The sequence below is a fragment of the Lampetra fluviatilis genome, chromosome 64 (assembly GCF_964198595.1).
Source record: "Lampetra fluviatilis chromosome 64, kcLamFluv1.1, whole genome shotgun sequence".
In the NCBI taxonomy this organism is placed as follows: Eukaryota; Metazoa; Chordata; class Hyperoartia; order Petromyzontiformes; family Petromyzontidae; genus Lampetra; species Lampetra fluviatilis.
This window is the reverse complement of record NC_136338.1, coordinates 2,869,916-2,882,220: the sequence shown is the minus strand read 5'-3', so window position 1 is coordinate 2,882,220 and position 12,305 is coordinate 2,869,916. Positions and strand designations below refer to the sequence as shown.

The following is a 12,305-nucleotide window of genomic DNA, read 5'->3' as shown; positions in this document are numbered from 1 at the left end:
GTGGCCACGGCCAAGGAATCTGACGGAGATCAGATCATTTTTGGGGCTCGCCACCTATTATCGTCGATTTGTAAAGGGATTCAGCGAGATTGCACGCCCCCTCACCCAACTCACCTCCCCTAAGCACCCCTATCAGTGGACGGGGGCCTGCCAGACGGCCTTCACCACTCTCAAAGACCACCTCACCCATGCCCCCACCCTCGCTTTCCCCGATTTTACCACCGATTTTATTTTGGACACCGACGCCTGCAGCAGCGGGCTGGGCGCGGTGTTGTCACAGGTACAGGATGGGACAGAACGTGTCATCGCGTACGCCAGCCGGACCTTGAGTGGGGCCGAGCTGAACTATTGCGTGACCCGCCAAGAGTTGTACGCCGTGATTTTCGCATGCAAACAGTTCCGGCCGTATTTGTACGGCAGGAGATGTCGCGTACGCACTGACCATTATGCTTTGCAGTTCCTTCTTACATTCAAGGAGCCGCGGGGGCAGATGGCCCGGTGGTTGGCGCAGTTGCAGGAGTACAACCTGCAAATCGAGTATCGGGCTGGCCGGACGCATGCAAACGCGGACGCCTTGTCGAGGCGACCCACGGTGTACGCCGAGACAAGGGCGGAGGAGGCCTGCCCGTGTTTCACGGGGGGACGCTGCCGGCAGGCAACGGACCCCCGAGCGGCCGCGGCCACTGACCCCCCCCCAGCGAGAGAGAGTGCAGTGTGCGCCACAGAGGCCCTCACAGGTGGCACCGAGGATCCCGTCGACCGCCCGGCAAGCGCGGGACCCGCGGCTCGGGACCCGATCGGACGGATCCAGGAGGACGTCGGCTGCGCCTTCCCGGGCCTGAACGACGAGCAGCTGAGACAGACCCAGCAGCGAGATCCCGATCTGGCGGCAGTGGAGGCGGCCCTCCGGGAGGAAAAGAGCGCCCTACCAGGACCCTGGAGCGGTTTGTATGCCCGGTTGTGTGTGCAGAACGGAGTGGTACGGGAGTTAACCGAGGCCGGCCAGCCGGGGTGCATCTGTGTTCCTGCCCAGGTGCGACCCCAGCTGCTACGGCTGGTGCATGACCACCCACTCGGGGGCCACGATGGGGAACGACGCACGCGAGAGACCCTGCGTCGCCAGTATCTCTGGCCCAAATTGGCACAAGACGTGGCGGCCTGGGTACAGGGCTGCCGCGCCTGTCAGCAGTGCGGGCCGAAACCGGCACGATACCAGGTACCCCTAAGGCCGTTCCGCGTCAGCCGCACGAATCAGCTGGTCGGGATCGATCTACAGGGGCCATTCCCACGATCCCATCGAGGCAACCGGTATATTCTAGTCGCAGTAGAGTATTTCACCCGCTACCCCGTGGCAGTGGCCATCCCTGATAAAACGGCCTTGGTGGTGGCCCGGGCATTCGTGGAACATTACGTACTCAAGCACGGGATCCCAGAACGAGTCCTCACCGACCAGGGTAGCGAGTTCGAGGCCGAGCTGTTCCAGGCACTGTGCCGAGAATTCGGAATCCAGAAGGACCGAACCACAGCGTACCACCCCCAGGCGAATGGTATGGTAGAACGCATGAATCAGACCCTAGCGGGGAAACTCAAACGTATGGCGGCTGCAAATCAACGGGATTGGGACGAACACCTCCCCTACGCCCTTTTCGCCTACGCCACCACCGTACACACGTCGACGGGGCAAACCCCGTTTTTAATGATGTTCGGCCGTGAGTCTCGTTTACCCGCAGATCTGCTATTCGGCGTCCCTTCCCCCCAGCCGGAGGAGGGAAGCCGCCCCGTGGAACACCTGTTGGAGACCCTGCGAGAAGCCCGAGGCCGAGCATACCCGCAAGGGGAAGCCGCGCATCGGCGGCAGGAACAGGGCACCCGACCCCGCATGGAACCCCCCTTATTCCTGACAGGTGCTAAGGTGTGGCTACACACCCCTCGCATCGGGGCCGGGCAGGTGGGGAAACTGACGACCTACTGGCGGGGACCCTGGACCGTGGTGCGGCAGATATCCCCCTGGACGGTACTAATCTATGGCGGGGAGAGGGATCGAGAGACGGTGGTCAACGTCCGCCGCTTAAAACCGTGGAAAGCGGCCCCGGCGAGAGAGGACCCCGTCACCCGAAGGCCCCGAAATCCCGGAGTACCCGCACCCCTCGTGTTGGGGGGCCTCGCACACTACATGGGCCCCGTCGGGCCCCCGAGACGCCCCGATCCAGTCCGGAGAAGACGCGGACGACGGCCACTAAACCCTTCCGCTGCTGAGTTTGTGCCCCAGCCCACAGGTGCCGGAGGACGGGGAGAGCCGCTGGAGTGGAGGAGGAGACCGCCGCAGGAGCTACAGAGGACGGAACCACCCGCCCCGAGGCCAGCCACCAGGTCCGGACGGATCCCCCGGACCCCGCAACGTTTCCTCGTGGGCGCGGCCCAAGCGAGGTGCTCCAGTCAACCCGGGACGGGGACTGGCACCTCGGGGGGCTATGTGATGCCGCCGCCACGAAGCCGTTCGGCAGGCGCCCAAACCCCCGACTTCGCCACCACCAAGCAACGGAGCCAACCCCGCGTCCCCCTCACCTCACCTCACACGAACACACCCGCACGCATTCCCCCCCCCCCATAGAGCTCCGAGGGGAGGTCACCTGGCCGACCGGTTTTTATCCGAGAAACCCCTATCGGGGTTAACTCTCACGGTTTCCGGCGATCAGGGAATTGGACGACCTCCCCCGTGCTACGTTGCGCCGCGGCGCTGCGACCAGCCGTAATATGGTGTGGTCGCGGCATGGGGCATTCGGCCACCGCGGTTGAGGTGCATTTTCCCCCCACACACACCCCCACGGGTCGACGGGGCAAGCAGGGGAGGGACGGGACAGCACGAATAGCGGGACCGCAGGAGCTGTTGCGCATAGTCATGGAGGGTTGGGATAATTACGCTTGAGCGCGCAGGCACCATTGTTAGGGGAGTTTAAGGATAAGGCTATTAGTATAAATAATTGGGAGAGGGGAGGCGCGCGAGGAGCCATGCACAGCTTCCCACGACGGGCCTTTGTGATGGACACCGCCGCATAAACTGCGATAATGGGGGGGGGACCTGCGTGAGAAAGGGATTGATTGGAATTTGCGCCGCGCAGGTTGAGCATTAATTAGCATATCAAAAGCGCCCGGAACGGCGGTGCGCATGCGAGAGGGTCGCGAGCCTATTGTCCAGAGTCGCATTCCCTTTGAGGTGGGGAGGGTAAATGGGGAGCGCAAAGGGGAAATCGCTCTCTTGCTCCGAGAAGCCAACGTCCAGGACTGCCCCAGCTCTGCCCTCCGGACGTCCGTGCGACGTGTCGAGGCGAGCAGCGAGGAAAACCCACGGAACGTCGAGTGCCTCAAACCGTGAGTAAGGAGGTAAAAGTGTTTCGTGAACGATAAATAGGGAATAGGTTCCGGGTTAGTAGAGTAGGCAGCCTCGTCGATTCATACTGACTCAACAACCAGTCCCACGTAGCAGACAATAAATCATTAATAGCTGATCGTGGCCTCGTGTGATCTCGTGTTATAAGTGTGAACGCGTGTGGTACTGTGTATGCGTAAGCTCGCGGCGTGAGTAATCAGCGTACCCCCGGTGCGCGATCATAACGTGAGCGGCGAGGGTTGAGTGAGTGCCGCGCAGAGCTGTGTGTGGGTGTGCGCGTGCGTAATTAAACATGCCTACTACGCGGACCCGCGGGGGAGGGGAATCCTGGAGCGACGGCTCTCACCCCATGGGTGAAGAGCGCAGCAGCGGTTCGCCTAGCAGCGAGGGGGCGAGTAATGAGGTTAACCCGGCCGTTAGGGGTACCGAGGGAGGGATCGCGGGGGCTAGCGACCCTCACATGTGTATCTTTCATTCCCAGAGATGCCTTATAATCAACTAGCTTGACTACCCGGCTTCGCACGAGACTTGGATTTTTGTCTTGGATTGATACATGGGAGGGGATGCGTGACGTCAGCAGGCACACATTGTGTACAGTCTGAAAACTACCCACAAGCCAAATTTAAAGTTTGTTGCATGGCGGGAAGTATGCTAAACATTTCGAACAGACACACATATTCACACATTTCCCTTTTATATATATAGATAAAATAAAATAACGGTGACAGAGCTTCCCCGACACTGCCTACAAACCACGTACCTTGGATGAGACGCTTCCTGTTGTACGTGGTCTCGCCACTGCAAGAGACACAAAGACAAAGATCCCCCCCAGTGAGGCTGAGTCGACCTCGGTGATAATCGTCAGTGGCGCCGGCCGCGAGCGGGAATCGCACTCAGGTCCGCCGGGTTAGAAGCGCGGCTAGCATAACCGCTGCACCACCGCTCCCTACTACAGGTACAACACCCCCCCCCCCTGTATAGCCTTAACAGATGTTTTGAGGCAAGTGCTGTTAGCGAGCAGCAGCGCCTATGAAGGCCGGCACTGTGGCACACCTGGGGGTTTGAGGGGTGTGTACAGCCCCACGCCCGGCCGCCTTTGTCTCCCCAGTGGCGATTGTTTACACACCGCACCAGGTACTCTCCCGACGGTGAGGTAGACAGGCAGGCGTGCATGTGGGCAACTACAGTAAAACCTTGGATTGCGAGTAACTTGGTCTGCGAGTGTTTTGCAAGACGAGCAAAAATTTGTAATTAATTTTAACTTTCGATTTAAAGCTTTCGTGACTGCAGGGATTCATCTTCTTGGTTCTTTCGGTAAAGTCACGTAGACTTTACCGAAAGAACCAAGAAGATAATTTTAACTTGATAAACGAGCGAGGTCTTGCAATACGAGCAGTACGTACACAGTCTACGCGTTGTCTGCCGAGCGTCACGTGATCACAACTGAGCCGATGGTTCTTCTCTCTATCTCTCTGCTGCGGGATTGTGGGTAATCGTCTCCCATGCTCGGTCTCAGTCGGCGTGCCTCACTCGTATAGTCAACATCCGTGCGAGCGTACACTGTTTACTACAATACAGTGTTGTGACCACGTGTGTGTGCGTAAAGCATGTTTTTATTTTGTGTCCAAGTGTAGTGACTGTTCTTTAGTAACTTTACTGCAAGTGAAAGTCGTCCTACACAATAACCCTCCTCAATTCTAGATTTGAAGCTTTCGTGACTGCAAGGATTCATATTCTTAGGTTTTTTCGGTAAAGTCACGTAGGTAAAAAATTTAAATTAATAAAAGTAAAATAAAATAAAAACCCTCAACTCTCTCGTCTCCATCACACCAGCCACGATTAAATGTAATCAATAAATTTGATTACTTTAAATTAAATTTAAATCATAAAAATATAAAAAAATTTATTTTGTATTAATAATTTTTATATGAATACAGTATTTTTTAGGTTGTGGAACGAATCATCCGAGTTTCCATTATTTCTTACGGGGAAATTCGCTTCGATGTACGAGTGCTTTGAATTACGAACACATTACCGGAACGAATTATGCTCGCTAATCCAAGGTTTTTACTGTAGAAAAGTATGTGGGACAGACGGGCAGACTGATAGACTCTTTGGTCAGACAGGCGGACAGACATTATATATATCCAGGAAGGTAAACACATACTACGTGGACAGATAGGCAGATTTGCGGACAGCGAGAGAGACCAGCACTCCTGTACGTGAGCGGACACCACACCAGAGGTCGCAAACGGGTTTTGATTCCTTACCCGTACCCGGCCGCACCAGGGTCGCAAACGGGTACCCGTACCCGGCCGGGTACGGGTAGCCGGGTATCGGGTAGGGTACGGGTATCGGGTACCCAATTGCGACCTCTGGCGGACAAGCAGGCAGTCATATACTTTGGTTTCTTCGGTAAAGTCACGTAGGTAAAACAATCAACAAAATAAAATAAACGAAAACAACTAAATAAAATCACGACGTTTCTGAGGCAACACAAGCTTCCTTCATCGTGATTTAATTTAGTTGTTTTCATTTATTTTATTGTTTTACCTACGTGACTTTACCGAAGAAAACAAAGAGTATGAAGCCTTGCAGTCACGAAAGCTTCAAATCTAGAAGCAGGCAGTCGTGTGGGTTTATTTGGCATGTAGCGGGAGGGACAAATAATTGTTGAGGCAGACAGACAGACAGGCAGACAGACACGCAGAGAGAATCAGGATCAGAAAATTTTCAACTGCAGGAGGAATCCGATGAGCTGGAAAGCTCTTCATCGCAGATGCCCAGGTAGAGGCACGGGGCTAATATCGTTACACCAACAAACAGTACAGAAACACGACGGCCGTGCAAAGTGCAAGAAAGGTAAACAAAGCACACAAATAAATACAACACTAAACCATCTCCCATCCTACCAGACGAAGACCCGCTGTACTTTCATGTGTGCACCGCATGTGCTGTGGTGGATGTACTGTGTACTGCGGTTGTACGTATTGTGTGCACCGCCTGTGATTGTGTGTGCGGCGTGTAGTTTGTACTGTGTGTACTGTTGTGTAGCGTGGTGCATGTACTCTGTGTGTACTGCATGCGCTTTGCTGTGATGCATGCAGTGCGTACTGCACGTGCAGTGTGTACTGCAGTGTGCACAGTACACGCAGTGGGCACTGTACGTACAGTGTGCAATGCATACACTACTGCACGTACTGTGTGCAATGAATGCACTGTACTGTACGTACTGCATGCAATGCAAACACTGTACTGTACGTACAGTGTGTGCAATGCATACACTGTACTGTACGTGCTGTGGGCAATGTATACACTGTACTGTAGTACTGTATGTAATGCAAACACTGTACTGCGTGTACTGTGTGTACTGCATGTGCTGTGTGTGTGTGCTGCGTATACAGCATGTACTGTGTGTACTGTGTGTACTGTGTGTACTGTGTATACTGTGTGTACTGTGTGTACTGTGTGTACTGTGTATACTGTGTGTACTGTGTGTACTGTGTGTACTGCGTGTACTGTGTATAGAGCATGTACTGCGTGTACTGTGTATACAGCATGTACTGTGTGTACTGCGTGTACTGTGTGTACTGTGTGTGCTGTGTGTACTGTGTATACAGCATGTACTGTGTGTACTGTGTGTACTGTGTATAGAGCATGTACTGTGTGTACTGTGTGTACTGCGTGTACTGTGTATAGAGCATGTACTGTGTGTACTGTGTGTACTGTGTGTGCTGTGTATACAGCATGTACTGTGTGTACTGTGTGTACTGCGTGTACTGTGTATACAGCATGTACTGTGTGTACTGTGTGTACTGCGTGTACTGTGTATAGAGCATGTACTGTGTGTACTGTGTGTACTGCGTGTACTGTGTATACAGCATGTACTGTGTGTACTGTGTATACAGCATGTACTGTGTGTACTGTGTGTACTGTGTATACAGCATGTACTGTGTGTACTGCGTGTACTGTGTATACAGCATGTACTGTGTATACTGTGTGTACTGTGTATACAGCATGTACTGTGTGTACTGTGTATACAGCATGTACTGTGTGTACTGTGTGTACTGTGTATACAGCATGTACTGTGTATACTGTGTGTACTGTGTATACAGCATGTACTGTGTGTACTGCGTGTACTGTGTATACAGCATGTACTGTGTGTACTGTGTGTACTGTGTATACAGCATGTACTGTGTGTACTGCGTGTACTGTGTATACAGCATGTACTGTGTGTACTGCGTGTACTGTGTATACAGCATGTACTGTGTGTACTGTGTATACAGCATGTACTGTGTGTACTGTGTGTACTGTGTATACAGCATGTACTGTGTATACTGTGTGTACTGTGTATACAGCATGTACTGTGTGTACTGCGTGTACTGTGTATACAGCATGTACTGTGTGTACTGTGTGTACTGTGTATACAGCATGTACTGTGTGTACTGCGTGTACTGTGTATACAGCATGTACTGTGTGTACTGTGTGTACTGTGTATACAGCATGTACTGTGTGTACTGCGTGTACTGTGTATACAGCATGTACTGTGTGTACTGTGTGTACTGTGTATACAGCATGTACTGTGTGTACTGTGTGTACTGTGTATACAGCATGTACTGTGTGTACTGTGTGTATTGTGTATACAGCATGTACTGTGTGTACTGCGTGTACTGTGTATACAGCATGTACTGTGTGTACTGTGTGTACTGTGTATACAGCATGTACTGTGTGTACTGTGTATACAGCATGTACTGTGTGTACTGTGTGTACTGCGTGTACTGTGTATACAGCATGTACTGTGTGTACTGTGTGTACTGTGTATACAGCATGTACTGTGTGTACTGTGTGTACTGTGTATACAGCATGTACTGTGTGTACTGCGTGTACTGTGTATACAGCATGTACTGTGTGTACTGTGTGTACTGTGTATACAGCATGTACTGTGTGTACTGTGTGTACTGTGTATACAGCATGTACTGTGTGTACTGTGTATACAGCATGTACTGTGTGTACTGTGTGTACTGTGTATACAGCATGTACTGTGTGTACTGCGTGTACTGTGTATACAGCATGTACTGTGTGTACTGTGTGTACTGTGTATACAGCATGTACTGTGTGTACTGTGTGTACTGTGTATACAGCATGTACTGTGTGTACTGTGTGTACTGTGTATACAGCATGTACTGTGTGTACTGCGTGTACTGTGTATACAGCATGTACTGTGTGTACTGCGTGTACTGTGTATACAGCATGTACTGTGTGTACTGTGTGTACTGTGTATACAGCATGTACTGTGTGTACTGTGTGTACTGTGTATACAGCATGTACTGTGTGTACTGTGTGTACTGTGTGTACTGTGTATACAGCATGTACTGTGTGTACTGTGTGTACTGTGTATACAGCATGTACTGTGTGTACTGTGTGTACTGTGTATACAGCATGTACTGTGTGTACTGTGTGTACTGTGTGTACTATGTATACAGCATGCACTGTGTGTACTGTGTGTACTGTGTATACAGCATGTACTGTGTGTACTGTGTGTACTGTGTATACAGCATGTACTGTGTGTACTGCGTGTACTGTGTATACAGCATGTACTGTGTATACTGTGTGTACTGTGTATACAGCATGTACTGTGTGTACTGCGTGTACTGTGTATACAGCATGCACTGTGTGTACTGTGTGTACTGTGTATACAGCATGTACTGTGTGTACTGTGTGTACTGTGTATACAGCATGTACTGTGTGTACTGCGTGTACTGTGTATACAGCATGTACTGTGTATACTGTGTGTACTGTGTATACAGCATGTACTGTGTGTACTGTGTGTACTGTGTATACAGCATGCACTGTGTGTACTGTGTGTACTGTGTATACAGCATGTACTGTGTGTACTGTGTATACAGCATGTACTGTGTGTACTGCGTGTACTGTGTATACAGCATGTACTGTGTATACTGTGTGTACTGTGTATACAGCATGTACTGTGTGTACTGCGTGTACTGTGTATACAGCATGTACTGTGTGTACTGTGTGTACTGTGTATACAGCATGTACTGTGTGTACTGTGTATACAGCATGTACTGTGTGTACTGTGTGTACTGTGTATACAGCATGTACTGTGTGTACTGTGTGTACTGTGTATACAGCATGTACTGTGTGTACTGTGTGTACTGCGTGTACTGTGTATACAGCATGTACTGTGTGTACTGTGTATACAGCATGTACTGTGTGTACTGTGTGTACTGCGTGTACAGCATGTACTGTGTGTACTGTGTGTACTGTGTATACAGCATGTACTGTGTATACTGTGTGTACTGTGTATACAGCATGTACTGTGTGTACTGCGTGTACTGTGTATACAGCATGTACTGTGTGTACTGTGTGTACTGTGTATACAGCATGTACTGTGTGTACTGCGTGTACTGTGTATACAGCATGTACTGTGTATACAGCATGTACTGTGTGTACTGCGTGTACTGTGTATACAGCATGTACTGTGTGTACTGTGTGTACTGTGTATACAGCATGTACTGTGTGTACTGCGTGTACTGTGTATACAGCATGTACTGTGTATACAGCATGTACTGTGTGTACTGCGTGTACTGTGTATACAGCATGTACTGTGTGTGCTGCGTGTACTGTGTATACAGCATGTACTGTGTGTACTGTGTGTACTGTGTATACAGCATGTACTGTGTGTACTGTGTGTACTATGTATACAGCATGTACTGTGTGTACTGTGTGTACTATGTATACAGCATGTACTGTGTGTACTGCGTGTACTGTGTATACAGCATGTACTGTGTATACAGCATGTACTGTGTGTACTGTGTGTACTGTGTATACAGCATGTACTGTGTATACAGCATGTACTGTGTGTACTGTGTGTACTGTGTATACAGCATGTACTGTGTGTACTGTGTGTACTGTGTATACAGCATGTACTGTGTGTACTGTGTGTACTATGTATACAGCATGTACTGTGTGTACTGTGTGTACTATGTATACAGCATGTACTGTGTGTACTGCGTGTACTGTGTATACAGCATGTACTGTGTGTGCTGTGTGTACTGTGTATACAGCATGTACTGTGTGTACTGCGTGTACTGTGTATACAGCATGTACTGTGTGTACTGTGTGTACTGTGTATACAGCATGTACTGTGTGTACTGTGTGTACTGTGTATACAGCATGTACTGTGTGTGCTGCATGTACTGTGTGTACTGTGTGTACTGCGTGTACTGCGATGATTGTGCGTCGCTTACTGTCGAACAATGGTGATCGTGAACTTCATGCTGATGATGCTGCTGATGATAATAAACTCGCCTTCCCAGTGCTACATACACACACACAAAGATAAAGGTCCCCCGTGTAGCCTTAACAGACTGTTGGGGCAAGTGCTGTTAGCGAGTAGCACCTATGAAGGCCGGCACTGTGGCACACGAGGGGGTGGGTGGCCAGCACCACGCCCGACCGCCTTTGTATCTCCAGTGACCATTTTTACACACCGCACCGGGTACTCATTTGTGGCTGAGTCGACCTAGGGGAGGCGCAGGACCGGTTCAGATAATCGTCACTGGTGTTGGCCGTGAGTGGGAATCGAACTCGTGTCGTCGGGTTCATAGCGCAGCGCGCTAACTGCTGCACTATCGCTCCCCACACACAGGTACACACACACACAGGTACACACACACAGGTACTCACACACACAGGTACACACACACAGGTACACACACACAGGTACACACACACACAGGTACACACACACACACAGGTACACACACACAGGCCGCTACTAACTGAAGCCCGCGACTACTCGTGGCCAATTAACCGCGAGATCACCACCACCACCCACCGCCACCCACCACCACCCACCACCACCACCCACCACCACCAACACCCACCACCACCACACACCACCACCCACCACACACCACCAACACCCACCACCACCATCCACCACCACCAACACCCACCACCACCACACACCACCACCCACCACCACCCACCACCACCACCACCACACACCACCACCCACCACCAACACCCACCACCACCACCCACCACCACCACCCACCACCACCACCCACCACCACCACCACCCACCACCACCACCACCATCCACCACCACCAGCACCCACCACCACCACCCACCACCACCACCACCACCCACCACCACCACCCACCACCACCACCACACACCACCACCCACCACCAACACCCACCACCAACACCCACCAACACCCACCACCACCACCCACCACCACCACCAACACCCACCACCACCAACCACCACCACCACCACACACCACCACCCACCACCACCCACCACATACCACCACACACCACCACACACCACCACCACCACCCACCACACACCACCACACACCACCACCACCAACACCCACCACCACCAACCACCACCACACACCACCACCCACCACCACCCACCACACACCACCACCCACCACACACCACCACACACCACCATCCACCACCATCCACCACCACCTACTACCACTATCCACCACCACCGACCCACCACAACCACCCACCACCACTACTCACCACCCACCAACCCACAACAACCACCACAACCACCACCAACCCACAACCACCACCAACCCACAACCACCACCACCAACCCACAACCACCACCACCAACCCACAACCACCACCACAACCACCGCACACCAATCCACAACCACCACCACAACCACCACCAACCCACCACCACCACCACCACCACAACCACCACCACCACAACCACCACCACAACCACCACCACCACAACCACCACCACCACAACCACCACCACCGACTCACCCTGGGGCTGTCTCCGCACTGTGCCGAGCCGGCGGAGCCGTCAACGAACACGGCGCCCAGATGACGTCACCGGGCAATTCCCCCCGCC

At 52.0% G+C, this 12,305-nt stretch overlaps 1 protein-coding gene across 1 annotated transcript in view; it reads right to left on the bottom strand.

Annotated features, from left to right (window-relative positions):
* TIGAR (TP53 induced glycolysis regulatory phosphatase) overlaps window positions 1-12,305 on the bottom strand; it is a 31,072-nt gene extending 18,767 nt beyond the window's left edge. Inside the window, exons 1-3 of the mRNA XM_078882220.1 lie at window positions 12,218-12,305; window positions 10,657-10,727; window positions 4,149-4,186 (exon numbers count right to left, since the gene is read on the bottom strand). Coding sequence (XP_078738346.1) covers window positions 4,149-4,186; window positions 10,657-10,685 — 67 coding nt within the window. The 5' untranslated portion in view covers window positions 10,686-10,727; window positions 12,218-12,305. The remainder of the gene's footprint in view (window positions 1-4,148; window positions 4,187-10,656; window positions 10,728-12,217) is intronic.